General features: G+C 36.7%; 2 protein-coding genes across 4 annotated transcripts in view; one reads left to right on the forward strand and one right to left on the reverse strand.

Annotated features, from left to right (window-relative positions):
* Positions 1-27,717, reverse strand: part of Msp300 (Muscle-specific protein 300 kDa) — a 480,743-nt gene that overhangs the window by 413,613 nt on the left and 39,413 nt on the right. The window lies entirely within an intron of this gene.
* On the forward strand, positions 16,330-17,759 carry LOC137242716 (piggyBac transposable element-derived protein 4-like). Its single transcript, XM_067769969.1, has 2 exons — positions 16,330-17,541; positions 17,614-17,759. The coding sequence occupies exons 1-2, from the start codon at positions 16,659-16,661 to the stop codon at positions 17,658-17,660; spliced, it is 930 nt and encodes a 309-aa protein (XP_067626070.1). The 5' UTR covers positions 16,330-16,658; the 3' UTR covers positions 17,661-17,759.

The following is a 27,717-nucleotide window of genomic DNA, read 5'->3' on the forward strand; positions in this document are numbered from 1 at the left end:
TGCTCACCTTAAGCGCATTCTGGTTCTACATAAATAAATTCATACATACATACCTACATATAAAATTTCTTACTAGTATCTAGCCACTAAGCTAATGAATTATACGCCCGTTTTTATAGACAGATGCGGCAGTGAGTGGTATTTACCCTGGTAGGTGAAATTAAATAGGACTGCGTGATGACCAGTTGATCATCTGTACAAGAGAAAACAACAGGTGTCCAGCGGAACTCGGAATTCTCTACGAATGTGGCGAGTCGGGTTCAATCCTTTCCATACCGGCGAAGAGATCAGTTATCTAAATTGATCCAAATCTTAAAAAAGTTCGATCCGATCTCAATAGAGCCTAAGTACACCGCTGACACACTCGATAGAACCACAGTTGGTTGTCTATATAGATGCTATGTTCCCTAACCGTAGTAGAAATGGATAGCAATCCACCTATCACATCCGTAATGGTGGCGACTGCTGCTTTGGAAACATTACAGTGACCGGACTGCCTGCGCATGCGGCTAACAGTTCAGTCACTTCCCATTCTTCTCTCAAAGGAATTAATGTGTTGAAACTGTCATAGTTAGTCTATCTTGCCTGAGATAAAGTCGAATTTCGTAAGCTTGCTACAGCGCCCCAAGTCAGAAAGCGTAGCCGGATGATGACCAAGGCCACAAGCTTCTTGCCGTAATATCTATCGAATGTATGTTTAGCGTAATCAGGAAGGTGTTGCGCTAAGAGCGCCGCTGATTTCATCTAGCGCTGTCTTTTATATTAATCGTCGTGTGCAGTGCGTCCACTAGATCATATAAAGTATTCTGAATGTTAGTGCAGGGTAATATGTGGGAGGAGAAACCAAAACCGAAACTGGACGACGTTTGCTATACGACAATTGGTAATAGAAGTGTAAACGTGTTGTTATCGATAAAAACCGTCTCTACGAGTTATCTGTTTGCTATTGATTTATTATCAGTTTTTTTTATCCGCGTGAGGTACATATATACGAGTTATAGAATTGTCATAAAATTGTTATCGGTAACAAACGTTATTGGTTTGTTATCGAAAAGTAATAAAAAAAATTATCGATTTGTGATTGTATCGAAAATTTACAGATTTGAAAATTTAATGATTTTTCAACAAAATCGTATAGGTCAAACTATCAAAAAATATCGCTTTGTTATCAAAATGTTATCGATTTGTGTGCGGGGCATTACAGATTTTTTATCGGAGTATTATTATTACCGACGAGTTATCTCTTTTAAATAAAACTTTATCGATTTGTTATCGACGAGTTGCCGGTTTATTATCGAAATGTTTACGCCTTAATTCTGTATGTTTACACATCGAGCTATACAAAATTGTCACGCTCTTTTAGTCAAGCTCAAGCAGCAAGTGGCATAGTTCCTAGAAACCTTCTAGTATTTACCAAAAGGACGGAGTTATTTTATAACATAGGTCCTGGTTGTTTTTCGGTTTGGTCGTTAAATAAACTTCTGGTAACACTACGGAGGCATTCAGTCTATGTGAGGTCCTCATGGACCGGCCAGTTCAACCTTACCTAATCTAATCTAGCCAAGCTCGTTCACAAAAGAGACTTTTTGGGGTTTACGCCAAAATCCTCTCTTCTGAGCAAAAAAATCTGAATAAATGCTTATTCTTAAAATAAATCAGATCAATAGGGTAATACTAGCGCTAAACTAATCAAAAGCCATTAACACAGTCAATCGCAGCACCTTACTGCAAAACTAAGAAGGATCTACCCCTCTTCCTAGTCTCAAAAGATGAAAATCTGTGTGGTAAGCAGGCATCGGTCCAGTTCATGAACGTATTATCAAAACTCTGAAAAACAGGGTGGAAACCCTGTAATAATATAAACCCTTTTATAATATAAATCCTTGCAAAACTATTAATTTTCGACTTTTAATATATTTGGATCCAGATAAAAATTGTTTTCCGATTTTTATTGCCTGAGTCCGATAGAACTAGTTAAACTCGGACTTTTAAAAATAAAAGTCCGGAAATAAAAGTTAAATCCGGACTTTTATTTTTTAAGGCCAAACTAAAAGTCCGGCTTGATAACAAAGAAACGGCTTATCTGAAATAAAAAAACTTGTTTAATTCGGGTAAGCCGTTTCTTTGTTATCAAGCCGGACTTTTATTTTTTAAGGCCAAAATAAAAGTCCGACTTGTTCTATCGTACTCAAAAAGAAAAATACAGATTTTGCTTTTATATGTGGACTTTTATGGAAAAAGTTCGAAAAATAAAAAGGATGCATAATTCGTCATGATATTGCTATAGGGATACTTGAGAACTAAAATATTTTCACCTAGGACAGTTTTTGACCCGGACTTTTTCGACTCCGAAAAAAAAAATAATTATTATTTTCCGTCCCTGCTGAAAAATCAAAACACCGCGCTCAGAACTGGCAATGTATGTCTTTTTATGTCACCTGAACACCATCTACACAGTGAGGTGAGAGTACTTCGCATAAGGGATAGAAATTAAAAGTTGAGCAACCAGTTTCTGTCAATGAGCTCCACCTAATAGGAACTTAAAGAGTCGTCTCCGAAAGCACTTTGAACGAAAGAAAGAACAAAAAGACCGTCTGATACATATACAAAGAGCTGTCAAATTAATATGCCAATAAATGCCCGGGCAACCCCGTTCGCAGTGACAAATACCCAAAAATCGCAGTAGTGGAAGGAACCTCCTCAGGGAGACGCGCGTTACTCTGGCACAATTTCGATCTGGATACTGTAATAGTATCCAGAATCAACCCCGACATGCTTGTAACGTGTCCCCACATGACACCAACCATCTTTTCAATTGCAATATCGAACCAACGCCTCCAGCACTCATGTCGTTTGGTCCAATCTTGTTGAAAATTCAAGTTTCCTCACATTCCCGTTAGAGGTTATTGATGACATTTTGTGAGTGATCGCACCTGTTGGAGTTATCGCAACCACAACTGGGTATTTAATATTACATTTTACCCGCGAACTTAAGCTTCCTTACCTATTTTAAATTGTATTTCCACAGAATAATAAATTTTTGTTCTACACGCGATGGATTGACATCATAACTAACTTTAGAACATTCGCACTTCGATTTGTATTTATGTAGGAGAGTGAAAGTATTTTTGTTTTTTCTGTCTGTAAGTAAGCAATAATTAAATCGATTGTAAAGTGACGTTTGGCAACTTGTCCGTTTAACCTTTGTGGAGGATTTCTGTTCAGTTAAAAAAATAAAGAAAGCAAGTAAGGAAGGCTAAGTTCGGGTGTAACCGAACATTACATACTCAGCTGAGAGCTTTGGAAACAAAATAAGGGAAAAACACCATGTCGAAAAATGAACCTAAGGTAACACTGGAATGTGTTTGTATGGCATTGGTATCAAATGGAATGTGTTAATGAGTATTTTAAAAAAGAGTGGGCCATAGTTCTATAGGTGGACGCCTTTTCGAGAAATCGCCATAAAGGTGGACCAGGGTGACCCAGAACATCATCTGTCAGGTACCTCTAATCTATATACATATATAAAAAGAAGTGTACATTTTGATTGTCACTCCATAACTCGAGAACGGATAGAAAAATTGCCATGAAATTTTTAGGAAAGATACAGGAAGGAGAGATGATGGTTAGTTGATTTTGAAATCCCAAATCGATTTAGCCATTCTTGAGTTATGATTTTTTTTTAGAAAAATACTATATAAAAGAAAGTCGTGTTAGTTATACTACGCATAACTCAAGAACGGATGAACCAGTTTGAATGAAAATTGGTGGAGAGGTAGCTTATAACCAGGGAACGGACACACGATACTTTTTCTCCCGTTCTGGCTAGGGTCTTGAGATCAAAACGTGGACCTGGGTAATCCTGGGATGTGTTTGTACAATATGGGTATCAAATGGAATCTGTCTATGAGTACTTTGATACTGAGTATTTCTCGTACCCCTGGGTGACTCGGGCCTCGAGATATAGGCTAAAACGTGGACCCGGACACCCCTAGAATGTGTTTATACAATATGGATATCAAATGAAAGCTGTTGCTGAGTGCTTTACTACAGGGTAGTTTTCATACCTATTGGTGACTAGGGTCTCGAGATATAGGCCAAAGCGTGGACCAGGGCACCCTAGAATGTTTTTATACAATTGGATATCAAATGAAAGCTGTTGATGAGTGCTTTAGTACAGGGTAGTTTTCATACCTATTGGTGACTAAGGTATCGAGATATAAGGCCAAAACGTGGACCCGGGCACCCCTAGAATGTGTTTATATAATATGGATATCAAATGAAAGCTGTTGATGACTGCTTTAGTACAGTGTAGTTTTCATACCTATTGGTTACGAGGGTCTCGAGATATAGGCCAAAACGTGGACCGGGCACCCCTAATATGTGTTTTACAAAATGGATATCAAATTAAAGCTGTTGATGAGTGCTTTAGTACAGGGTAATTTTCATATCCCTGGGTGACTAGGGTCTCGAGATAATGGCCAAAATGTGGATCAGGGTAATACTAGGATGTGTTTTTACATTATGGGTATCAAATTGAAGCTGTTGATGTGTGCTTTAGTACAGAGTAATTTTTTAAATCGCTGAGTGACAAGGGTCTTGAGATATAGACCAAAACGTCGACCCGGATACCTGTACAATGTTTGTGTATTATGGATATCAAATGAAAGCTATTGCTGAGAGCTTTAAAGTAATTTCCATTGTAATATTCGAGTTAGTAGCATCAACCTGGCAAAACTGATAAATAAGCATGCGAAGCCGAAATAAAGGCATGGATTAATAATACCCACATACCTATATATGTACCTATGTACGTCCTATTCGATTTGCCTGAAATTTGGTGTATTAATTTGCCTGTATTAGTATTTACGATCCTTTTTTCCGGGAACTAGACCAGAGACGGACTGGGACTGGCAATAAGAGATTAAGGAGAATGAGAAGAACCTGAGAGAAGAGAAAAGAGGGTAGGAGAAGGAGACTGAGAAAGAGATAGAGTGAGACGAAATAAAGATAGATGAATAGATGAATCGAAAAGACGGAGGGAGGAATGAATAAAAGATTAAAAAAAATATAAGAGGGGGAGGCAGAGTTAGACGGAAAGAGCTTATTAAGATGTATGCAGATAGACCAAATTTAGGGCATAACAACGTCTGCCTGGTCTGCTAGTTTATTTATATATGTCATACCACGAACAGTATTCCTGTCATGATTCCAAGGGCTTTGGATTTCGCCCTGCAGAACTTTTTCATTTTCTTCTACTTAATATGGTAGATGTCACACCCATTTTACAAAGTTTTTTCTAAAGTTATATTTTGCGCCAAAAGACCAATCCAATCACCATGTTTCATCCCTTTTCTCGTATTTGGTATAGAATTATGGCATTTTTTTTTTCATTTTTCGAAATTTTCGATATCGAAAAAGTGTTCGTGGTCATATTCGGATTTCGGCCATTTTTATACCAAGATAAAGTGAGTTCAGACAAGTAGCTGAACTAAGTTTAGTAAAGATATATCGATTTTTGCTCAAGTTATTGTGTTAGTGGCCGAGCGGAAGGACAGACGGCCGATTTTGTATAAAAACTGGCCGTGGCTTCAACCGATTTTGCCCATTTTCACAGAAGACAGTTATCGTCATAGAATCTATGTCCCTAGCAAATTTCACAAGGATTGGTAAATTTTTGTTCGACTTATGCATTAAAAGTATTCCAGACAAATTAAATGAAAAAGGGCGGAGCCACGCCCATTTTGAAATTTTTTTTTATTTTTGTATTTTGTTGCATCATGTCATTACTGGAGTTTAATCTTGACATAATTTACTTATATACTGTAAAGATATTAAATTTTTTGTTAAAATTTGACTTTTAAAATTATTTTTTTTTTTTAAGTGGGCGTGTTCGTTATCCGATTTTGTTAATTTTTATTTAGCACAAATATAGTAATAGGAAAAACGCTCCTGCCAAATTTCATTATGGTATCTTCTACGACTGCCAAATTACAGCTTGCAAAACTTTTAAATTACCTTGTTTTCAAAGTGGGCGGTGCCACGCCCATTGTCCAAAATTTTACTAATTTTCTATTCTGCGTCATAAGGTCAACGCACCTACCGAGTTTCATCGCTTATCCGTTCTTGGTAATGAATTATCGCAGTTTTTCGGTTTTTCGAAATTTTCGATATCGAAAAATTTGGCGTGGTTATAGTTCGATTTCTTTCATTTTAAATAGCGATCTGAGATGAGTGCCCAGGAACGTACATACCAAATTTCATCAAGATACCTCAAAATTTACTCATGTATCGTGTTTACGGACGGACGGACGGACATGGCTAAATGAATTTCTTTTTTCGCCCAGATCATTTTGATATATAGAAGTCTATATCTATATCGATGCCGTTACAGGGTACCGTTATGCGAACAAAATTAATATACTCTGTGAGCTCTGCTCAGCTGAGTATAAAAAAAAATAAACTGAGTGATATTAGTTGTAGCCGGTCAATAAATTATTGTAAATATTTTTGTGTTATGACAGGCTTTTCTTGACCATAATGTTGCTTTTAGTGCAAGTAAAACTCCACTATAACGTCCCAACGTTTCGCTAAGCACCTTAGCTTCCTCAGGGGCGAAACTGCATTTATTTAAATATTTTTTCAATTTACCAACGTAATTTGACATGAAATTATAAAAATAGTTGTTTAAAATTCCAACAATGTCCAAAAATTAAGACCAAACAAAAAACAATAAACGAAAATGGACTTACATACATATACATATATGTTAAATTTTCTATTATAAAAACATATCGCTAATACCATCTATATGTGGTACAATTGTCAAACTAAACAACAGAATTTAAAGGCATAACAAATAAGCCGCGGAAATGCAATCCGTGTCTTCTTTTATGTTTACTGTTTTGTTCCTTTTCTCCATTATTCGTAAGCTCTCTATAGTGTATCTGATTTTTGTTCGTTTCTCTTTGTCTAATATTTTGACATTTTTCATATCAGCTGAGTGACCGCTTGATGTGGTGTGTTGCGATAGCGCTGTGTTGATTTTCTTTTTCCTTATGTCTGCTTCATGCTCATTTAGGCGTACTCCTAGACTTCGCTTATGCTATGTTCAAACAGAAAAATAAATTGAGGCAATATCAATTCAAATTGAGTGGTGTTCATACAACTCAATTTAGCTTACACAATAGTAATTTGATGGCCAGTTGGCTCATCTCTACAGCAACAACATACCTGTGTTCAGAATGTCAAAATGTGCGTGTTGGAATTAGGTGAATGGAATGGAATGAAAACATAAAACTTTAAAATTTTTGTGTGTTGTAAGATAATGTGTTCAATGTTTTGGTTTCATTTTGAGTTTGCCATCCTCTTTTGACAATTCCTACTCCAGTGAAATGAAAAAAATAATATCAGCTGATGAGATGAGCCAACCATATAGTTGAGCCATGCGCAGCTGACGTTTAAATCTACTCAATAAACACACTTTACAAGGTTGTATTTACAGTTTGAAACAATTTATTACGCAATTTTTTTTAAATAGGCAATTTGTTATTACAATTTATTATATGATAAATTGCGTAATAAATTGCCCAAATGGTATAAATTGCCAATATGGCGTGTGTTTGTACCTAGTATTAGTCGTGCCTATGTATATTTTATCGCAGCTTTCGTTTTCTTTACCTTTGCATGGTATTTCATAGACAATGTTATTTTGTTGTGAAGTTTTGAGAGGGGTTTTGGTTTTTGTGAAGATACTAGATAATGTATTATTCGATGTGTATGCTAAACATATGTTATTGTTGTCAGACGTAATGTGCTTGTAGAAGCATTTGGTTAATCTAGGTATGTACTTAACACTGTAATACTGTGTGGGTTGATCAGTTGTGGTTCTTGTTGTATTTGTATTGATATTGTATTACGTTGGTAAATTGAAAAAATATTTAAATAAATGCAGTTTCGCCCCTGAGGAAGCTAAGGTGCTTAGCGAAAAGTTGGGACGTAATAGTGGAGTTTTACTTGCACTAAAAGCAACATTATGGTCAAGCAAAGCCTATCATAACACAAAAATATAAACTGAGGGATATTAAATAATAAATATGAAAAATTTCTAGTTTTTATGTTGTATGTATGTAAATGTCCAAATGATATATTAATTTTTTTTGTTTTATTCTTCAAAGTGAAATTTCTGATGAGTCGTGGAACACATTCTTATACACTTATTAGATATTTAAAAATAAACAATAAATATCATTGGCAAAAAAAAAAGAATTTCACAAAATTAACGACCTTGTCTTATTCATTCAAAGTTCTTCAAAGAATTCTTTATGACCAAAGACTGTAAAAGTTGATAAATCATATTTATTTTTGTCCACGCCTTTAGAGATCTTTTTAGTTTTTTATACCATTAGGGTGCTGCCTATACATAAATAAATGTTTTTCCAGTCTCACCATCTCAAACGATGATACCTAGGCCAGCGTTATCAAAATAAAGCTTTTGATCTCGATCGAGAATGATTAACCTTTTCGTGACTGCGGGGCAATATCTCCCACTTTCATTCAAAATATTTTATGTATTTATGAAAACTTTCGAATTTCTCAGCACAAATTCTTTGTTTCAGTACAATTCTTTCCTTATAAAATAAATTAAAAAAATGTCCGTCCATTAGTTGTTATTGTCAAACATATAGTTACGAAAATCTGTCCCAGGGAACTGATTTTGAAAGTATGCAGAACATTTTTTTTTTAACTTTTTTCATAAATTTTAAAAATAGATGCTATACGTGTGTGAATATACTTTGTAATTAGGCACAGCAAACTAACTTTATATTATCACTAAAATTTGAACTTTTGTGGTAGAGGAATACCGCTATTGCCACTAGAAAATATGGTACATTACACTGAAAGAAAAAGACTGGTAAAATCAACCGAAATACGGGTCAATTCAGCCAAAATTTCTAATTCTAATTAATTAATTTTTATCCATCACAACAAGATGTTGAATCAACTGCGCACAAATCGTTGATTCGTAATTGACCGTTTTAGTAATCAAATGAACAAAAACAGTTGTTGCGACAGCTTTGTACGAAAGTACCTATGTTACCATATACATAAATAAATAAATAAATGTAAGGTGCGAAAACCTTCCTCTAAGGCCGAGCTTATCTTCCAATTTGCGTCGTACTCCTCTTGATTTTCCCTACAAATTGGCCGACTCCGAACGGCATCTGCAAGGCAGATTAGTTTTCACTGAGAGCTTTTCATGGCAGAAATACCACTCGGAGCGCTTGCCAAACACTGCCGAGGGACGACCCCGCTTAGAAAAATTTTCTTCTAATTGAAAAACCATATTTCTAAAAATTTTATGTTGCTTTGCCCGGGGTGCGAACCCAGGGTATACGGTGTGGCAGGCGGAGCACGCTACCATCACACCACGGTGGCATTTACTAACCGTACGTTAATTGGGCTTACATCAAATATGCTGGCACATATTAAACATTATACACTTTATTATTTTGTTTTATTAAACGCACTTTCACCAAATTTTATATTTTATAATTTATTTAATTTATGGTTTTGAACTTCGCTTTGCAAATAGAAATGAAAATAGTAGTCACAAAACTGATTCTCAATTCTTTCAGTTGCAGCTCAGCTCATTCTCAATTTCTTCTCTCGCATGTAGTTGCCACACATGATTGCTTCGAACAAAACTTGTATAAATGTTTGACATAACATTTTAAATAGAGAACTTGTAAGTTATAGAAAAGTAAAAGAATCAAATCGCTAGAAGGTAATTCACCACTGGAGTAACTTTACATGTAATTCGGCAAGTTTAATTTTCGTAACACTTTAAGTTGAAACGATTCCAAAACAACTCAAACTTTTATGTTGTCGGAAACATCAACATTAACAAGTAAGGAAGGTTATGTTCGGGTTTAACCGAACATTACATACTCAGTTGAGAGCTATGGTGACAACATAAGGGAAAATAACCATGTAGGAAAATGAACCGAAGGTAACCCTGGAATGTTTTTGTATGACATGTGTATCAAATGAAAGGTATTAAAGAGTATTTTATGAGGGAGTGGGCCATAGTTCTATAGGTGGACGCCATTTAGGGATATCGCCATAAAGGTAGACCAGGGCTTACTCTAGAATGCGTTTGTACAATATGGGTATCAAACGAAAGGTGTTAATGAGTATTTTAAAAGAGCGTGGGGCTTAGTTCTATATATCGCCATAAAGGTGGATCAGGGGTGACTCTAGAATGTGTTTGTACGATATGGGTATCAAATTAAAGGTATTAATGAGGGTTTCAAAAGGGCGTGGGGCTTAGTTCTATAGGTGGACGCCTTTTCGAGATATCGCCATAAAGGTGGACCAGGGGTGACTCTAGAATGTGTTTGTACGATATGGGTATCAAATTAAAGGTATTAATGAGGGTTTCAAAAGGGCGTGAGGCTTAGTTCTATAGGTGGACGCCATTTCGGGATATCGCCATAAAGGTGGACCAGGGGTGACTCTAGAATGTGTTTGTACGATATGGGTATCAAATTAAAGGTATTAATGAGGGTTTTAAAAGGGAGTGATGATAGTTGTATATGTGAAGGCGTTTTCCAGATATCGACCAAAATGTGGACCAGGGTGACCATAACATCATTCGTCGGATACCACTAATTTATTTATATATGTAATACCAGGAACAGTATTCCTGCCAAGATTTCAAGGGTTTTTTATTTCGTCCTGCAGAACTTTTTCATTTTCTTCTACTTAATATGATGACGAAAGTGCGAACGTCAAGCTGTGAAGTTGTGTTTTGATTTCTACTGTGCCTTATTTTGTCTTAAATAAATAAATTTGTTTGTTTAAATAATTATTGTGCTAAAAATAAGTGTAAACACGTTGTGTACTGCATTCGCAATTTAAAGTTCTGCTTTTCTTTACTAAAATAAATTGTATCTTAAAAATAATTGATAAAGTGTGTATATCCATACATACATACATATTTGCCGAGTCACTTTGCATATTTGTTGTTGCATTTGATTGGCATTTACATATTTTCAGTTTTCAATTGTTATTTGCTCGTGCACATTTACTTCATTTTCTTTTCACTGCCACAGCTGTTTGCATTGTGTGTTGTTAAGCGTCAGTTAATAGCGATCTTAAACTGCACATACAGTGATCTTCAAACTGCTCAAACAGTGATTTTCTTACTGTGATCTCCAAACTATTTTCACTGCCTCCGTCTGTTTAATCAATTTTACTTTAACTTATAATGTCTTGCAATTTTGTTAACTGCCAATTGAAAGGTGATACCGAGCGTTTCGTGTCGTGCTGGCTTTGTGATGAGCTTGCTCATATGAAGTGCGCTAGTTTGACAGCAAGGGTGTGTGATGCGATCAACGATAACAAGGGTGTGCGTTGGTCGTGCTTGAAATGCAGATCCACCGAAGTGGATCTTTTTAAGCTTTTCAAACATACCCGAAACGCATTCTCCGAAATCGGTAAGGAACTTTCTACATTGGGGGATAAATTCAAGTATTATGAAAACTTGTTTAAAACTTTCAAATGTATTACCGATTCAGCTGCTAATGCTAACAGCGACAGTCGTGACAGCAAACGAAAACGAACTGATGTCTCGGCTGGCGTATTGACCCTAGACCCCGTTCAAAACATCCAGAAACCAATCGTTCCTACACCTAGCACGATAGAATTAATAAACTTAGCATCTCCAAGTCCTCTTACAGTAGAGCCTTCAACATCAAAGGCACCTCCAACAAAACTAGCAGCTAGAAAAAATATTGAACCTGCAAACCGTTCTCAGGCGACTGAGCCTGGAACTAGGAAGTTGGTTGTAGTCCCTCCTAAAAAATCGATATTCGTGTCAAGATTCGACAGGGATACTGCTGAGGAGGATCTGAAATCCTATATCTTCTCAAAAAGGAAAACCCATGACGTAACAATTCGGAAATTTAATTTTAGTTATGAAAGAAACGTATCTTCCTTTAGATTAGATGTACCTATTGACCATTTTGACACTATCTTGAGTAACGATTTTTGGCCCTCTGGGGCACTTGTGCGGGAATTTGAATATAGGCGGAATAAGAGTGTTCCAAACTTGGCAAAGATCCCTGTTAATAACACTGAGTCAAAAAACTGAACGAAAAATCTGCTTTAGATATACTTTACCAAAATGTTAGAGGCTTAAACACCAAGTTAACAGAACTGTTTTTAAAATCATTTAACTCAAGCTACGATATAATTGCTTTAACCGAAACCTGGCTGAAACCTCATGTTTTTAACTCAGAGATCCTCTGTAATGACTACCAGATATATCGAAATGACCGCCTGAGCAGGGTTGGAGGTGGGGTTCTGCTTGCTGTACACTCTTCAATACCATCTGAAGAGATTTGCGTAACCGCCACCGATACAACTGAGTTCTTGTGCATACGCACACAACTAGCAAATATCCACATTTATTTGGCCATCTGTTATATCCCGCCATCTTCTGAACTGTCCGTTTATATGAATCACATTTCCTTGCTAAGAACTGTTAATTCGATGCTAAAGCCTTCCGATTCCATTATTGTCTTGGGTGACTTCAATATGCCACACATATCATGGTGCATCTCTGACTTTAATATCGTACCAGTTTCGTCAAAGTCTTCCAACAATGAATTTCTAGACGGAATGTCTGAGCTGTGCCTTCAACAAATCAACATCCAATCGAATAAATTCGGAAGAGTGTTGGATTTAGCCTTTGTGGATGATGAATCTAAATATTCCATTAGTCGATGCGAACCCATTATTGAACCTGAAGATGCTTACCACCCTTCCCTCAAAATAGTTTACGAAGTTGTAAATTATGCTTGTAACAGCGGAAATAAACGATACGACTCCAGTTATCGCTTCGACTTTGCGAAGGCCAATTTTAAAAAATTAAATCGTGATCTATCTCGAATAGTGTGGCCAACATTTAATGCTGATGTGGAGCAAAGCGTTTCTCACTTTTACAATACCATTTACTGTCTTTTTGAAAAATACGTACCTAAGCGGATTTGTGTACATTCCGATACAAGCCAAGTATGGTTCACTAAAGAGCTGAAAATTTTAAAGAATAAAAAGTCTCGATCTTTCAAGTTGTTCAAAAAGACGGGTTTACATAACCATTACTTACAGTACTCGATTCTACGCTGCAAGTATTTTCAATTGAACAAAAAGTGTTACAAAGCTTATCTTTGTAAAATGAAAAGAAATATAACTTGCAACCCGAAGGCATTTTACGGATTCGTAAACTCTAAACGCAGGGTGAAAGGGTTTCCATCATCCATGAAATTCCAAGATAATATTTCCAGCGATGATCAAGAGATCGCCGACTTCTTTGCGGAATTTTTCAAATCAAATTACTCTATTGAGACCAACGTTCCACCTAATGAATACCCATACCATATTGATTCATGTTATTCAATCAGAGCTCCATTTATATCTTCAGAAGATGTATTATCTTATTTAAAAACTTTAAAAGTATCATATTCATACGGCCCCGACAGGATCCCGACACACTTTCTTAAAAAATGTGCCGCAAACATCTATCAGCCGCTAACAGATTTATTTAATTTATCTTTAATTTATGGCGTTTTCCCAACAATATGGAAGGAATCTTTTCTTATTCCGCTTCATAAAAATGGAAGCAGGTCTTCAATAGAAAACTACCGGGGCATAGCAAAGTTATCCGCTATCCCAAAGTTATTTGAGGCTATTGTTACCCACCACCTAACATTCCCTATTTCCCCCATAATTGCAAGCTCGCAGCATGGGTTCTGTAAGGGCAAATCACCTATCACCAATTTACTAGAATTTACCACCCACGTTTCTAATGGATTTAGAAAAGGCCTTCACACTGATGTAATTTACACCGATTTCAGTAAAGCTTTCGACAAAGTATCACACCCATTACTTATTCATAAGCTCAGTCAACTCGGTTTTCAACCCCGTCTTATATGTTGGATTTCTTCGTATCTTGGTTATCGTACGCAAAAAGTAATCTTTAAAAATACACTTTCTGGGGTCATCAATGTTTCTTCAGGTGTTCCTCAGGGCAGCCATCTTGGTCCGATTCTGTTCTTGTTGTTCATAAACGATATATCTGGTACAATTAAATACTCAAAAATCTTGATGTACGCAGACGATGTAAAACTTTTCAAATCATGTGCCTCGGTTGAGGAACATTCCTTGCTTCAAATGGATTTAAATCACTTGGTTACCTGGTGCAATGTAAATTATATGCCGCTCAATCTCAAAAAATGTAAATTCATGTGTTTTTCTCGGAGAGTTTCGCCACCAGCTTCATATACAATTAACAACTATAGTCTAGAAACTGTAAATAATTTTATTGACTTGGGAGTCATGATGGATTCCAAACTTAGTTTCAATCTTCATATTAATGCTACAGTGAATAAAGGCAAAGGTGTTTTTGCATTTGTTAAACGGTGGTCAAAAGAATTTAACGACCCTTACATAACTAAAGCACTTTTTACAACATTAGTTAGGCCAATATTAGAATACGGCTCGATAATTTGGAATCCGCGTTATCAAGTCCATGCAGACAGTCTCGAATCAATACAAAAACAATTTTTACTATTTGCCTTAAGAAATTTCCAATGGGACTCTTTAACTAATCTTCCACCTTATACTAATCGATTAAAGCTTATCAATCTTCCAACTCTTGCTAGTCGAAGGGAAATGCTTGGTGTGATATTTATGACAAAACTTTTAAATGGATCAATTTCGAGCCCATTCCTTCTGAATGAAGTGAACTTTTGCGTTCCCTCTCGGACATCGAGACACTTCAAACCTCTTCTGCTGAAACAATGTAGAACGAATTTCGAACAAAATGAACCTTTTCGGCGTTTATGCCAAGATTATAACTCTCACTCAAACACATTTGATAGCTCGGACTCCCTTTTTTCTATAAAAAAGATTGTTCTCACCTCTCTAAATTAATGTATAATACGTTTGCTTCTGTTCTCTTTAAGTATTACGCTTGGCTGATGAAATTTCTTCTGTAGCTGAGCAGTCTCAGATCGTGACGCTTGACAAACCGCTGCCCATCAAAGACTCGGCAAAATATGGTAGGTGTCACACCCATTTTACAAAGTTTTTCTCTAAAGTTATATTTTACGTCAATAAACCAATCCAATTACCATGTTTCATCCCTTTTTTCGTATTTGGTATAGAATTATGGCATTGTTTTCATTTTTCGTAATTTTCGATATAGAAAAAGTGGGTGTGGTCATAGTCGGATTTCGGCCATTTTTTATACCAATACAAAGTGGGTTCAGATAAGTACGTGAACTGAGTTTAGTAAGGATATATCCATTTTTGCTCAAGTTATCGTGTTAATGGCCGAGCGGAAGGACAGACGGTCGACTGTGTATAAAAACTGGGCGTGGCTTAAACCTATTTCGCCCTTTTTCACAGAAATAAGTTCTCGTCCTAGAATCTAAGACCTTACCAAATTTCACAAGGATTGGTAAATTTTTGTTCGACTTATGGCATTAAAAGTATCCTAGACAAATTAAACGAAAAAGGGCGGAGCCACGCCCATTTTGAAATTTTTTTATTTTTGTATTTTGTTGCACCATATCATTACTGGAGTTAAATCTTGACATAATTTACTTATATACTGAAAGATATTAAATTTTTTGTTAAAATTTGACTTTAACCTTTTTGCATTTTCAAACTGAAATTACTCCTACTTCGGCCACTACAACCCGTCCCCCCTCACCCTTTGCTTTCAAGGAAAGGCACAATATTCTAATTTTATACTGCTAGCAATAAAACGATTTTCCGTCATCCCTTGTCTTAGAATTTTTTGTTTTTATCATCATCCCTAATGTCTTTGAGTTCAGGTAGACGTACGAAAGAATATAAAAGAAGTTGTAGTTTCGTAAACCAAATCAGTCAAAGTTTAGACAGCGAAGAGTAAAATCGTGTGTGATAGAAACAAAAATATAAATAGTGCAGATGCAAGTAATTTGGACGTTGCTGAAATGGTTGTACGCCGTAGTAGACGTTACCAGCAAATGACTGCGGATGAAAGGCGTGCAGTTGATAGTAGATTTGCTGTATTTATGGGCGAAGACATGGATGAAGAAATTGATATTGCTGCAATTGATAATTATGAAGTTGAGGATGATGAACGCACATACCAACCTGCTGAAGAGTCAGATGCCGAAACTGATGGATACGTCGAGCTAAATGAAGATACTGATGACGACGATGATAAGGAGGAAGAAAATGATGGACAGGAAATGAATGAAAGTTACTATATTGGTAAAGATGGCACCTAATGGAGTAAAAAAGCACCACCAACATCACGCACTCGTAATCAAAACGTGGTCGACTTCACAAGAAAGAAACCAGGACCAGCAGGAAACATACACGACCCCTATACAATAATGCGTTCAATCATGACACAGGAAATAATACACTTAGTGCTACGTGAAACAAATCGTAAAGGCAGGGAGGTTACAGCTGCATGGAATTTGGCGAATCCCACGAAGAAAAAGGAGTGGAAGCTAGTGACAGTGAAAGAGTTTGACGCCTTTGTAGCTATTCTTTTGTATGCTGGACTCACAAGATGAAACCATGAACCAGCTATGGAATTATGGGGCGCGACCCCTTGCCCAATATACAAAGCTGCGTTGTCGTACGATCGCTTCATATGTATAAAACAATTTATTCGATTCGATAATGGAAATACTCGACAACAGCGAGTCATCAACAGCAAAACTGCGGCTATTGACGATATTTGGCAAATGTTGCAACATAACTTGGCAGCAGCTTACACTCCTCATGAAGCACTAACAGTTGATGAGCAGTTGTTCCCTTACAGAGGCCGCACCCTCTTCACACAATATATTCCGTCAAAGCCAGCTAAGTATGGTTTGAAAGTATGGTGGTTATGCGACTCACAGAATTATTATCCTGCGAAGGGAATGATATATTCTAGAAAACTGCCAAACCAACAACGGGAGATAAACCAAGGGCAGAACGTTGTGCAGGATCTTGTGGAAAAATATTTAGATGCTGGCCGTACTATATACGCGGATAATTTCTTTACTACTCTTGGCTTGGCGCCTATTTTGATGAGGAGGAAGACCGCATATGTTGATACAGTGCGCTACAACAAAACATTCATTCCACAGGATTTCAAGAAGAACCCGAAGCGCACCATCAATAGTACATTATTTGGGTTCAACGAAGGGGATATAGCGTTATGCTCATACGTGCCGAAAAAAAATAAAGTGGTGAACGTGCTCTCCACAATGCACTTCACCTGCCGCGTTGACGAGCAAACCGAGAATCGGAAGCGCTATGCCATATTAGATTACAACGCCAACAAATGCGGCGTTGACACCATGGATCAAATGCTAGGCATTTACAGATGCAAAGGAGCAACACAACGATGGCCGTTGGCCATGTTTTATAATATGCTGCTGAACAACCATATAACCTCATATCCAAGGATACGATGTCAGGGTAAGAAAAACATCTTCAAATTCAAGAACAGAATATATATTTATTTTTTTATTATTTTTCTTTTCATTTCAGGAATTACCAAGACCGATGGAAGGCAATGCATCGTCGTTTGCGGCTAGGTCAAGTAGACCGTCATGTCACCTTTGCCGTTCTGAGTACGGGCGGCAGCGGAAAACGCGGGCATACTGCTCCGGCTGCGGCAACGCTATTTGCGGAGAACATAGCACACTTTTACATCGCTGCAACACTTGCGCACAGGGCGGGGGACAAGAAGTACACGCTCAACAACAATAATGTTTAAACTTTTTTATAATAGTCTTAAGAAAATTCAAGCAAAAAAAAATAAAAAATTTAAAAAATTATTTTTGTATGTAGAATTTAGTTATAAACAATAAAAACAAAAAAAGATAATCAAAAAAACAATTCTTATATGAAAAAAACATGATTTACAAAAAAAGGTCCGTAGGGACCTTTTCACACGGCCGTGTAGTTCAAAACTGTCACTCATCGGAGGGTTAATAAATTTTTTTTTTTTATAAAAGTGGGTATGGCCGTTCTCTGATTTTGCTAATTTTTCTTAAGCATACATATAGTAATAGGAGTAACGTTCCTGCGAAATTTCATCATGATATCTCCAACGACTGCGAAACTACAACTTGCAAAACTTTTAAATTACCTTCTTTTAAAAGTAGGCGGTGGCACGCCCATTGTCCAAAATTTTACTAATTTTCTCTCCTTCGTCATAAGTTCAACTCACCTACTAAGTTTCATCGCTTTATCCGCCTTTGGTAATGCATTATCGCACTTTTTCGGTTTTTCGAAATTTTCGATATCGAAAAAGTGGGCGTGGTTATAGTCCGATATCGTTCATTTTAAATAGCGATCTGAGATGAGTGCTCAGGAATCTTCATACCAAATTTGATCAAGATACCTCAAAATTTACTCAAGTTATCGTGTTAACGGGCAGACGGACGGACATGGCTCAATCAAATTTTTTTTCGATCCTGATGATTTTGATATATGGAAGTCTATATCTATCTCGATTCTTTTATGCCTGTACAACCAACCGTTATCCAATCAAAGTTAATATACTCTGTGAGCTCTTCTCAACTGAGTATAAAAAATGATGTTTTTACTATTTTATTAAATTCGTTCGCGTGAGTGAAAATTCGAAAAAACCTGAACAAAATGTTACTAACTTTGGAAAAATCCTGTTCGTTCAAACAAAACTTTTGCAACAAGAGGGCGAAATTTTGCATTTCGCTTGGAGGAGAAGTTGCAAAACTGTACCCGATAAATAGGTGTCCCGGTATCTCATAACTTTTTGCACAGTAAATCCAAAAAACGGGTTTTCGTTTTGGTGGTTTTCTTATTTTGGTATTTTTTTTAAACAAGTGGCACCATCGTCATAAGTACAAAGTAGAGAGCGCAGTGGGCGTAAAATTCCCTTTGAAATTTGCTCATGTATTGACTGTTGATCGCTGTTTAAATGACCAGACCAGTGAGATCAGTTGTGTTAACAGAAAAATCAGTTAGCTTGACCAGGAATCTGTCAATTTTACCAAATTTTGTTAACTTAAGAGCGACAATTTCTCTTCTGTTGAAATTACTAAACAAATTTGTTCGTTTGACAAGGAACTCGGTCGAATTAACCATAATTCGATCAATTTCACCGAATCTCCGTTAAGGCAAGAACAACAGAACCGATTTGTTGATTTTACTAGCACCATTTCTTTCAGTGTATGCCCAACTATAATATCGGGTATATGGACGTACATATGTATGTACATATATATAAAAGTACAATTGTTTTAATATGAAATTATTTACAAATGTGTCTGTTTATTCATTTTATGGCGTTTTCTTTTCTGAAAATAGTGTCGCCCTGTTGGTTTTTCCAAGCTCTCTCGTGAGTTTGTTTGTTCCTTTCACAAAATATTTTCCACCGAATAAGAAAAAGGGTTTCATTAACTACAAATAGAGCCACTTTGCATAGCGGCAGGTGACTAGATCAAAAGTTAGAATTGAAGAATGCAACATGAAGGCAACTTTTTTTACATAAAAGAAAACGCTATTAGTTTACCAAGTGCTCAAGAGAATTTTTACGCATTAGCTGGTGAAAAAGAAATTTTCCACAAAACAACCCTTTTTGTTGGAGGAACTTTCCTTTTGATTGTATTTCAAATATATACACATACATACATGCATAAATATCTATATAATAAGGGATAAATTTTCCTATCGCTTACAGCTACTACAAATTTAATTGAAATCCCGAAATTTCAAGGCACTTTCCCTTTATTGCTAGATAAAGAACCTGATATCCTTATCCCTGACGTCAGAAGATATGATTTGCCACCCGATCATGATGAAGTGAGAATAGCAAAGCACCGGGAAACAGCGGACTTACGATTGAGCGGTACAAATATGAAGAGTTAGAAGAAGCATCCAGCAACTCTTATGGGAAATGTGGTCGGAGGATCGCTTTTAGATACATTTTTACTAAATATATACACAGAGTATATTAACTTTGTTTGCATAACGGTACCCCCTAACGGCGTAAACTAATCGAGATAGATATAGACTTCTATATATCAAAATGATCTGGGCGAAAAAAGAAAATAATTTAGCCATCTTAATGAAATTTGGTATGTAGATTTCTGGGCACTCATCTCAGATCGCTATTTAAAATTAACGATATCGGACTATAACCACGCCCACTTTTTCGATATCGAAAATTTCGAAAACCCGAAAAGTGCGATAATTCATTACCAAAGACGGATAAAGCGATGAAACTTGGTAGGTGGGTTGACCTTATGACGCAGAATAGAAAATTAGTAAAATTTTGGACAATGGGCGAGGCACCGCCCACTTCGAGATATCGCCATAAAGGTGGACCAGGGGTGACTCTAGAGTGCGTTTGTACAATATGGGTATCAAACGAAAGGTGTTAATGAGCGTTTTAAAAGGGCGTCGACCTTAGTTCTATAGGTGGACGCCTTTTCGAGATATCTCCATAAAGGTGGACCAAGGGTGACTCTAGAATTTGTTTGTACGATATGGGTATCAAATGAAAGGTGTTAATGAGTTTTTTAAAAGGGAGTGGGCGTTAGTTCTATAGGTGGACGCCTTTTCGAGAAATCGCGATAAAGGTGGACCAGGGGTGACTCTAGAATTTGTTTGTACGATATCGGTATCAAGTGAAAGGTGCTAATGAGTTTTTTAAAAGGGAGTGGGCCTTGGTTCTATAGGTGGACGCCTTTTCAAGATATCGTTATAAAGGTGGACCAGGGTTCACTCTAGAATGTGATTGTACGATATGGGTTTCAAACTAAAGGTATTAATGAGGGTTTTAAAAGGGAGTGGCCCTTAGTTGTATATGTGAAGGCGTTTTCGAGATATCGACCAACATATGGACCAGGGTGACCCAGAACATCATCTGTCGGATACCGCCAATTTATTTATATATGTAATACCACGAAAAGTTTTTTCTAAAGTTATATTTTGCGTCAATAACCCAATCCAATTACCATTTTTCATCCCTTCTTTCGTATTTGGTATAGAATTATGGCATTTTTTAAATTTTTTCGTAATTTTCGATATCGAAAAAGTGGGCGTGATCATAGTCGAAATTCGACCATTTTTTATACCAATAAAAAGTGAGTTCAGATAAGTGCGTGAACTGACTTTAGTAAAGATATATCGATTTTTGCTCAAGTTATCGTGTTAACGGCCGAGCGGAAGGACAGACGGTAGACTGTGTATAAAAAATGGGCATGGCTTCAAACGATTTCGCCCTTTTTCACAGAAAACAATTATCGTCCTAGAATCTAAGCCCCTACCAAATTTCACAAGGATTGGTATATTTTTGTTCGACTTATGGCATTAAAAGTATTCTAGACGAATTAAATGAAAAAGGGCGGAGCCACGCCCATTTTGAAATTTTCTTTTATTTTTGTACTTTGTTGCACCATATCATTACTGGAGCTGAATGTTGACATAATTTACGTATATACTGCAAAGATATTAAATTGTTTGTTAAAATTTTACTTAAAAAAAATTTTTTTAAAGTGGGCGTGGCCGTCCTCCGATGTTGCTAATTTTTATAAAGCGTACATATAGTAATAGGAGTAACGTTCTTGCCAAATTTCATCATGATATCTTCAACGACTGCCAAATTACAGCTTGCAAAACTTTCAAATTACCTTCTTTTAAAAGTGGGCGGTACCACGCCCATTGTCCAAAATTGTACTAATTTTCTATTCTGCGTCATAAGTTCAACTCACCTACTAAGTTTCATCGCTTTGCCCGTCTTTGGTAATGAATTATCGCACTTTTTGTTTTTCGAAGTTTTCGATATCGAAAAAGTGGGCGTGGGTATAGTCCGATATCGTTCATTTTAAAAAGGCGATCTGAGATGAGTGCCCAGGAAACTACATACTAAATTTTATCAAGATACCTCAAGTTATCGCGTTAACGGACAGCCGGACGTACGGACGGACAGACGAACGGACGGACATGGCTCATTCAAATTTTTTTTCGATACTCATGATTTTGATATATGGAAGTATATATCTATCTCGATTCCTTTATATATGTACAACCAACCGTTATCCAATCAAAGCTAATATACTCTGTGAGCTATGCTCAACTGAGTATAAAAATCACCATCCGATGGCGACATATTCACGTCCGAACGCTATGGTTTCTCAATGCAAAGGTTGATTGATGGCTTTTTATTTGATAGTCGCGGGGCAGCCGTCAACCACCCGACACACACACATACAAAAATTCAGTCAATCTCGTTGTTAGTCGCCGGAGCCCTTTATTAACTGAATAAGAAAACGGTACCTTTACCAACAAATTTTTAACGCGAGGTCACCCAGTTCAAAAGTTTAAATGTTGGAGGGTAACATTTTTACCAGAAAAGAAAACAGCATAGTAGCAACGGAATAAAGTTGCCTATCATCTTTACAACAAAAAGTAGGTGAATCCAATTTATAAATATTGCGCAATAAATATTAGAGGCCAATTGATTTATATCGAAGCAAATATCTTATAGATAACTTTACTTTATTATCCTTTTGACCTACGAGTATTCGATCAAGCAACTTTCAGCAGCGTATCGAATACGTACATATATATTAGGCCGGGTCGATTTGTGGGGAGGCAAAAAAATCGCCCATTGCTCTGTGAAAATCATATTCTAGGGATCAAAATAAGAAACTTTGCCGAAGGAACCATACATCTAAAACGAATTCTGATGTCCTCCCTTTGGGTCGTAGGGGCAAATTTTGAAAAATCCCACTTTGAAATGCCTATGTTTTTTCTATTTGGAGTTTATTTTTCTCTTTAGAAATTTATTTAGTCAGAACATATGTAAATGAAAAAATGAATTTAACTTAGTAATAGAAAAGAAATTTAAAAAAATTATTAGAAATTAGCGTTTTTACAACCCCCTTTTAAAACCAAGGCATCACTGTGATGCATTTGCACGTCGTAAACATAGTTGTGTGAGTTTTTTATTCAACCGTTTTAAAAAATGAAGGTATCACTGTGACACAATTACAGGTCGTAAAATTGCTTGTGTTGTCTTTTTAAGTCACCACAAGACACAGCAGGTAGAATTGAAATTGCCCCTACCCAAAAGTTCGACCCAAAGGGGGCAATGAGCGATTTTTAAATCGACCCGCCCTAATATACACTTAAGATATTTTCTAAATTAACTTAAATACACCTGGCTACATATAGTAACTATATATACAATACACATACATATATTTAAATGTTCCGCTTGTGTAACCTTGGCAATGAAATGCAAAGATTCGAAAGCTCAAATATTTCTTAGCCATAAAATTCATTTACATATACAATAGATTAGATCGACAAATAACGATAATATGGTTTTTCGAATACTTTTAGAACTACATATACATACATATATACAGTAGCGACCACGATAGTAGCAGAAGCAATATTTGTCAGACAGAATTTTTTCTGCCAAAAATTTGTTTGCCATTTCAAAAGCAAGCATCGCTTCCCCTCCTCATTCTATATTTCATACTTTCCACTATCATATAAATTTGTCTTCTAATTATTGTCCATCCTTTATTCCATTTATCTTCCTCTCGCTCCCTAACACATTACTACTCCAATTAATGCTTCCACTCAAACTCCCACTCACACTCCCAGTCTGAATCCTACTTCCACTTACTCCCATTCTCACTCCCACTTTCATTCACACTCCCAGTCCAACTCCTACTTCCACTTCTACTTCCATTCCTACTCCCAAACCCGCTCCTAGTACCTCTCACTCTTCTCTCCGTCTCCAATTCCCACTCCTATCCCTTATTTTCCTTTTTATCTTGTTCAGCCTATTACTTTTAACACACCTCTTCCTTTCCCTCTCGTTCTTCTTCTTAAGCCACCCTTTCTTAAAGCTCTCATTAACACACCCTATGTGATACCCATAATGTAAAAACCTTTTCCGGAATCACTCTGATGACATTTTGGTCTATATTTCAGAAATGGGACCACATATGGAACTCAAAAATATTAAGCTTGTCGAAAGGAGTTCCGGTACTAAATTTCAAGAAAATCGCTAAATAAATAGGATTATTTCAAAAAAGGTCAAACACTTTTTCCAATCCCGGAAAGAAAAGTTTCTCAAATAATAAGCTAGTCAAGGAAGTAGCTCTCTACCATATTTCAATGAAATCGCACTATAAATTATTTTTTTTAGAAGAGGGTAATTTCCGGAAAAATAAGAAAGAAATAATGCCTTTGAACACACACACAAGATTTCATCAAAATCGGTCCAGTCGTTTAAGAGAATTTTAGTCACGAGCACACGTAGAAATGTACATATATACATATTTAGATTAAGATGATCTACTTTAAGCTGAGAATCAAAATGTATGAAAACATTAGAAAAAATTTAATTTCGACTGCTGTGTGGAATATCAACTTATGTCATTTTGACGTCAGAAAGGGTGAAAATTAAAAAAAAATGCAAGTAGGGTATTTTTGAAACAAATTATGAGATAGGTCGTTTTTGAAAAACACTTTGAGGTAGTGCGTTTTCAAACTGGAAAATTTAAATGATTAATATATAAATTCTATTTATTAACTTAGTGCATGTAAAAATATATTACATGTGCGTACATAAAATTATAAGTACTACATAAATAATTAAGTGCAATTTAAGAAATTATTAAATATTTTAATATTTAAGCGTCAGCCAGCAGCTGGCAGCGGAAAAATTTAGATTTTTATTTTTTAATGCAATTGAGTAATAATAATTTAAGTATAATAATTACACAATATATATAGTGTTGTGCGAAACAATACCAACACGTGATTATAATTTTTATATTCAGCTGAGCAGAGCTCACAGAGTATATTAATTTTGATCGCATAACGGATCTGGGCGAAAAAAGAAATTCATTTAGACATGTCCGTCCGTTCGCCCGTCCGTCCATCTGTCCGTAAACACGGTAACTTGATTAAATTTTGAGATATCTTAATGAAATTTGGTATGTAAGTTCCTGGGCACTCATCTCAGATCGCTATTTAAAATGAAAGAAATCGGACTATAACCACGTCCACTTTTTCGATATCGAAAATTTCGAAAAACCGAAAAAGTGAGATAATTCATTACCAAAGACGGACAAAGCGATGAAATTTGGTAGGTGGGTTGTAGAGATATATGCCGTCGATTTTCGTCGTTTTTCGCACGCTACTATGTCTTCTACTCGTTTAAGACTGTCTAGGCCATTTATTGTTCATGTCGAAAATTGGTCCGATATGGTCGAAAGGGGTATCAACGAATATGCTTGTTGTTGTTGTTGTTGTAGCCATAATGTTACTCCCCGAAGGCCTTGGGGAGTGTTATCGATGTGATGGTCCTTTGCCGGATACAGATCCGGTACGCTCCGGTAACACAGCACCATTAAGGTACTAACCCGACCATCTCGGGAACGATTTATATGGTCACATTAAACCTTCCCTCCTTCCCACCCCAAGTGCCATGAGGAGCTTGGGGTCGCCAGAGCCTCGTCTGTTAGTGAAACAGGATTCGCCGCGGTTATAAGAATCCAATTGCGAAAATTAACTCTTTGCACTCATTCAAAAGTTATTTAAAAAACAGTCGCTTTCAATGCCAGCTTAACACGGATTTTGCATCACCCAATTCATCAAGTTATTAAAACATAGCACTAAAAGAAACGTTATATAAAAATTTAAATGCTCACTTTGCATAATTTTTTCAAAAAATTAGTAAGGAACGATGAGTTCAAATAAAATGACCTAGTCGAACATGTTTTCAAACTGTCCTCAAGTTGTTAAAAAAACAAGTTGCCCCAAAAAGGTGCCGATTTTAAAAAAAATTCTATACCCCGATTGGATGAAAGAATAAGCGAAATCAAGGATGCAAAATCTTTTAGTTGGTTCCAGGGGTTTAAATACTCCTTTGAAATGATTCTCAGCTCATACTTAAGTTCATAATATATGCACGTATGAGAAGGGTTTGAAAAATCACTTTATTTAAAAATAAAAATAAATGTAAGGCGCGATAACCTCCGAAGAGATCTAAGGCCGAACTTCTGTTCCAATTTGCGTCGTGCTCCTCTTGATTTTCCCTACAAATTGGCCGGACGGGACCTACATGTTTTATGCCGACTCCGAACGGCATCTGCAAGGCAGATGAGTTTTCACTGAGAGCTTTTCATGGCAGAAATACACTCGGAGCGCTTGCCAGATACTGCCGAGGGGCGACCCCGCTTAGAAAAATGTTCTTCTAATTGAAAAACCTTATTTCTAAAATTTTGATGTTGCTTTGCCCGGGGGGTGAACCCGGGGCATACGGTGTGGTTGGCGGAGCACGCTACCATCACACCACGGTAGCCGTCACTTTATTTGTCTAACTATAAAATAGCGTCTGAAATGTTAATTTTGATTTTCACGCTTTATTATTCAATACCCAAGTCTCCCGGTTTGACATTTCGTAAAGTTGGCGGCCCTATCCCCAACTAGTCCCTTGGAGTGAATCATATTGATTTACAGCCTATTAACCAAGTTTAAATATCACCTACACGTTACGGCTTCTGTTACAAATGTGAATACATAGGCGCCATATACATATTAACCAGGTGAGGCTTTGTCCTTCGCAAGAACACTTAAATTGGTGAAGCAAAAGCTTTCCCAAGACAGTCGAACAAATGACCGGGTGTTCTACTACCCTAACATAGTGGACCGTCGAACCAGGCTGAAAACTGAAGCTACGCGGTTATTTACAATAAATTCTCGTATAAAAAGTCATGAAAACAGCCGTTTGGACTGAGCCTAACATTAACATCTTTCAATTTAAAATCGGTCGACTTTCATTCTTAAATATCATTTTGATTTAACAAATTTTGGTCCACATTTAAAAAAAATTATCCAGGGTCTTTGTAAAATTTATTATGTAGGATTATACTATTTTCACCTATAAGTTACGCAATAATATCCACTTAGACTGCTTATGATTTCGAGGGCGGCATCCTTGGCCGAATAGTTACTCCCTAATGTTTTAAGGTGTGTCTCTGGTAGTGCTCGGCAGCATAAATAAATAAATGTAAGGCGCGATAACCTCCGAAGAGATTTTAGGCCAATTTGTGTCGTGCCCCTTTTAATTTTTCTTACAAATTGTTTTATGCCGACTCCGAACGGCATCTGATTTGCCCAGCTCGTGAATCCAAGACCTTCGGTGTGGTAGGAGGAGCACGCTACCATCACACCACCTCGGCAGCATAGCGGGACAAAACAAATAAGTTAGAAAGTCTTCGGTGTTACACCTAGAGCTTCTAGGAAAGTGACGTCGACGAAGGTATGAGTTCGAAGTCGCAGTCCTATAACTTCTGTCCTGGCATGTGGTGTGAGGGCCAGGAGGTGTGGTAGTGACTGGTGGTGGACAGGATTGCTACTGTTCGCACTTAGCGAATTATAGCTCTTAAAATAGCCAAAAAAACTGCAGGCGCACTTTGCCGCGATCAACAATAGGCCAGCGTTGGTGCTAATCTTTAAAAATGTGCCACGATAGCCATGAGTATTAAAAGGCCATTAATGGCAACCGAAAGTCGCCTTTGTGCGTGACCAGTAAGGGGCCACAAATAAATTAAAGAAATCATGTCTACATCG

This window comes from Eurosta solidaginis, chromosome 2 (assembly GCF_040869045.1).
Source record: "Eurosta solidaginis isolate ZX-2024a chromosome 2, ASM4086904v1, whole genome shotgun sequence".
Lineage (NCBI taxonomy): Eukaryota > Metazoa > Arthropoda > Insecta > Diptera > Tephritidae > Eurosta > Eurosta solidaginis.